Here is a 5,063-nt window from a genome sequence, read left to right on the forward strand (position 1 = left end):
ACACACACTCACTCACTCACTCACTCACTCACCCACACACGCGCACACACACACACACACACACACACACACACACACACACTCACTCACTCACTCACTCACATGCACCCACACACGCGCACACACACACACACACACACACACACACACACACACACACATGCACACACATGCACACACATTCACTCACTTACACCCATACACGCAGGTTAAGTGAACATTAATATATTATATGTATGATGACTGTAAGTAGGCTTTTATCTAGTGTATGCATACTTGTTCTATTAAATTCTATTCTTACCTTCTGTATTTTTTTACTGTGTCCCCCACCCCCACCATTTCACCCTGCTCCAGAAATCGACTATAGAGGTGGTTGTACCGTTGCTGGTAGTTGTAATGGAGATCTTCTGTGTGTGAACTCTGTTGGAGTACGGACTCTAGTATAAAAGGAGATAACTCTATGGTGTATCCCTTAATTGCCAGATTGGCCTCTTTGTAGCTTACTAAATTAAGAATGAGACTGTCTTGAGCAGCACAGACACATGTATTATTTTATCAGCAAAACATGTATTTATCATTGAGCCTTTCTCTAACTACTATCAGACCATTTATTGTCAGCATGGCACTACTCTTTTTTGTTTATTGACTTTTTAACCACCTATAGTTCCTGTTTGGCATTTACTCATCGTTTTCTCCCCACTAATAACTTACCTGGCCCTTAGGAGTCTGGCCCGGTCTGGCCAGCGAAAGAAGGAATCGTCTAGTGAAGATATATAATAAGGACAATTTTAACGAGGAGCGTAGGCACTCGGCTGTCAGAGTCTGGGCCGAAAACCCCCTCCCTTCCCTCCCCTTTTCAACACTCACCCCAGCTAGACACCAAGTTCTATAATTAGCATTTGACACACTTCCCCACTTTGTTACAACACAGTGTTCAGTGTTCAGTTCTGAGAACTGAGAAGTACCATGAAATGCATGAAGTACATTTGATGATATAATGATCGGAAACTTGTGTGCTTTGTCCAGCTTTGTATAGCATCTGATTGTAGACTTGATCTGCTTGGGACAGCGTCACTGGAACAGTAGCAATTGACTTTTTGTCATCATACAGGACAGTTCTTATTACATATATTTAACGGGTTCAGTGCACGTCGATTTTTTGTATGGGGATGTAGAAAGTACGAGTAAAGTACTATACTGGAGGCCAGGACCAGCCATTTATTGCTTCTCACTTTCAGTTTGTTTTCTAGCTTAGACTCAAGTAGTGTGTTTCTTTTTCTGTGCCGATCAAGTGAGTTTCTATTAATCTCAGTAACTTCCATCTTACATTATTCATAATGTTGTTTCTTGACGCTACCGCATATTTTAGCTCTTTCACATTATATTACAATGTTTACTGTGGTGTGTGTGTGTGTGAGTGGGGGAGGGGGTAGGGATGGCGAAAGTAGGTGTATAAAATAAGGAGAGAGAGAGAGAGAGAGAGAGAGAGAGAGAGCGAGAGAGCATGTGTGTGTGCGTGCGTGTGTGTGTGTGTGTGTGTGTAGTGTGTGTGTGTGTGTGTGTGTGTGTGTGTGTGTGTGTGTGTGTGTGTGTGAGTATGTGTGTTGTGAAGGAAGGGGGTGAGGGAGGGAAAAATAGTCGACGTGAATGACTGCCGGTCAGTTCTATAAACCACGAGCCGCCACTGATAATAACGATCAATCCACATTGCTGAGATACATCTATGACTAATTAAAACTCAACAATTAATCAACATTGCTGAGATCTAAACCTGTGACTAACAATACATAATAATTAATCTATATTATTGAGATTTAAACGGTGTCAATGGGTTTAATCTTTCACATGAAAACTAAACACGTAAGTGTTGACAATCTCCTTGCAAGTCACCATGAAGCTTACAGAATTATGGGCGACTTTGTAAGCTCTAAACGCTGATGTCACAATGTATCACACAAAACAAAGATTTATTTAAATAAACACATAATAATTTCGAAAAGCATCTTACATACACATCTTAATATGAGGGAAGAAATGGTATAACTCACCTGTAGGCTGTTACTTGAACCAAAAATGAAACAAAATTATTGTTTTAAACGAAGGTGCTGGGCTGGTACTTCTGCGTTTAGAGTTTCAAATCAAGGTGAAATCCAGTTACACGAGTTTAGAATCCGTGACAAAAAGTGCAATTTTCATTTGTTCAATGACTTTAATATTTATAGAGGAGGTGAGGATAGCCCATTGGAGTGAAATAAAACCAAAATATTATTTTCCAAAATTCCGGACTTACGCGTTTAGAGACTTACAGGGACGATATATATATTTATGTATATATATATATATATATATATATATATATATATATATATATATATATATATATATATATATATATCCCTCTGTATCTTTATATAATATAAATATATATAAATATATATATAATAATAATTATTATTATTGTGTTGAGCTATTCTCTGTAAATGGGCTGGGGGGAAAAAGTTTATACAGTTGCAAAAAGAGGAGAGAGGTGTGAAAATACTTTCTGTCAAAGGAAAACTGAATTCTTGTAAATCACAGAAAAAGTTTTTGTTTGTTCGTGCATGGCTTGTTGAGCTAGCTGTGTATATTTCATTATAGTCAGTTGATGGAAAATAGCTTTGTTTACTAGAGTTTGTTTCAAGTGAACTCCTCTGCTGTTCATATTTTGGGGGCAAGAACTAGATCTACATGTGTGTTAGGTATTGAACCTCAAACATATATGTAATTATATGAATCACTTTTTTTTTCTTTTTTTTCCCCTACAGTTGACAACAGTATTACAGTGCCGGCAAGGATAGCCACAACGGGCACTTCCCGGATAGACTACAACTGGACTGTAGCCCCCCAAGGATTTGTAGATAACTACAAGGTGGCCACCCGGTCCAGTCCACAGTCTTGTTTACAAGCACAGGACAGCAAAAATGTGCCAGGGACCTCTACTGGTGTTTCATTTACAGGACTCAGACCTGGGGCAAAATATTTGTCCACTTTGACCCTGGTACTGACCGCGACAGCTGACAGTCCACAGAGATCAAAAGTTGTCAGTTTACCAGAAGCCTGGACGAGTAAGTTATTGTTAAGTTTGCTTCTTGAGATAGTGAAGAGTTCCCGGTAATCAAAAAGAATGTTTTACATGAGACACAGGAGAGAATATATAATAATACATATTATGATCTGTGTCTTAAACCTTTGAGCCCTGACCCCCTGAGGCTACCATGCCCCTCTGCCGGAGCTCCTCAGTGATATATTACTAACAACATTCATGTGATCGTCAGAATCACATTTTATATCCCACTCAGGGTTGTCCTTGTTCCCTTAGATGTAAAAGAAATATTCTTTTTGTGGATCTCAAATTCAATTTTTGTGTGTGGACAAGGTCAACAAAATCTAAATTCCAGTCAATACTTCCACTGCACTAAGCTGCTGGGACATTTCAGTGACCCACTTTCAGCACTTTTCAAGGACCCCCGGGCGACTGTTGAGTTTCTGCGTGCTGTCGGCATCGCTGACCGTTTATGACGTCACAGCGCCAGAAGAAAGAAAGAGAGAGAGAGAGAGAGAGAGAGAGAGAGAGAGAGAGAGAGAGAGAGAGAAAGAGAGAGAGACTGTACTAAGATTTAAAGGTTTTTCATGGAGGAAATAAATTGCAATAGAGTATTAGAAGAAAGAGAATATCCTTTGCCTGGCACGGATTCCTGCTCAACAGCAGCTCTATACTGTTTACAATCTATCCTGGTAGTCCCGATGTCGTTCTAAAACAATGTCAACTTCCAGTTGGTTGTCAGAGTGCTTCATGTATACAGGTGGACATCAGGGCTGTGGTAGTTGGGACAGTACTTTATGTATACATGTGGACATCTGGGCTGTGGTAGTTGGGACAGTACTTTATGTATACATGTGGTAGTTGGGACAGTTATTCATGTATACATGTGGTAGTTGGGACAGTACTTCATGTATACATGTGGACATCTGGGCTGTGGTAGTTGGGACAGTACTTTACGTATACATGTGGTAGTTGGGACAGTACTTTATGTATACATGTGGTAGTTGGGACAGTACTTCATGTATACATGTGGACATCTGGGCTGTGGTAGTTGGGACAGTACTTCGTGTATACATGTGGACATCTGGGCTGTGGTAGTTGGGACAGTACTTCGTGTATACATGTGGACATCTGGGCTGTGGTAGTTGGGACAGTACTTTATGTATACATGTGGACATCTGGGCTGTGGTAGTTGGGAAAGATATATGTTTATGTGGGCACCAAGCACTAGTATTCCCCTGTGTCAAAAAAACACGTCAAGTCTCAGTGATCTCTGGTAAACGCAACACTCATGGGGAAGATATTGGTGAGGATATAGTTGGGGAAAATGGAGACTGAGAAAAGTTGTCTTAACACCTCTTGATGATATCCCAGTCTATCGTGTTTTGAACAAAAGTCAGAAATATTCACAATGCTGTTGCTGCAGTATGTTGTGTGTGACACAGGTAACTTTTTGTTCTGTGGTACCTGTAAATGGAAGTTGTGTTGTCTTAATACCTCGTGATGTGTGAATGGAAGTTGTGTTGTCTTAATACCTCGGGACATGTCTGTTTTCAGAGCCTGCCCAGCCTGGAGCAGTGATACTTGGAAGTAGTACCCTCTCAGTGCCGCGTACTGTCCTCAAGTTTGGACCTTCGGATGGCTGTGTCGCTAATTATTGGGTGACAGTGACACGGCAAGGGTCTGCACCTCAAAGCAAACGAGTGACTAACCATACAGTGGTCTTTGAGAATCTGGTCGCAAATACTTTTTATACCTATACGATTACAGCCTACAATGGCGACAGTAAACCTGGTGACTCAAGGACAGGATCTTTTACAACAGACGGTGCAGGTATGTCATGTTGTTTATGTGTGTTGTTTTTATGTTGTGCACTTTGTTGAGACACAAAGCAGGCCAATATGTTCTAGTTTCTGAAACAATCTCGTCTGATGTTTACTCCTTGGGTGGACACTTACTGTCATAGACACCTCCTGAGGAA

General features: G+C 40.5%; 1 protein-coding gene across 1 annotated transcript in view; it reads left to right on the forward strand.

Moving 5' to 3' along the window:
- LOC101850813 overlaps positions 1 to 5,063 on the forward strand; it is a gene marked incomplete in the record, with an annotated part of 50,482 nt that overhangs the window by 21,155 nt on the left and 24,264 nt on the right. The window contains 2 exon segments of the mRNA XM_035970492.1: positions 2,805 to 3,104; positions 4,640 to 4,915. Of these exon segments, the coding sequence (XP_035826385.1) occupies positions 2,805 to 3,104; positions 4,640 to 4,915 (576 nt within the window).

The sequence above is a fragment of the Aplysia californica genome, unplaced genomic scaffold (assembly GCF_000002075.1).
Source record: "Aplysia californica isolate F4 #8 unplaced genomic scaffold, AplCal3.0 scaffold00273, whole genome shotgun sequence".
In the NCBI taxonomy this organism is placed as follows: Eukaryota; Metazoa; Mollusca; class Gastropoda; order Aplysiida; family Aplysiidae; genus Aplysia; species Aplysia californica.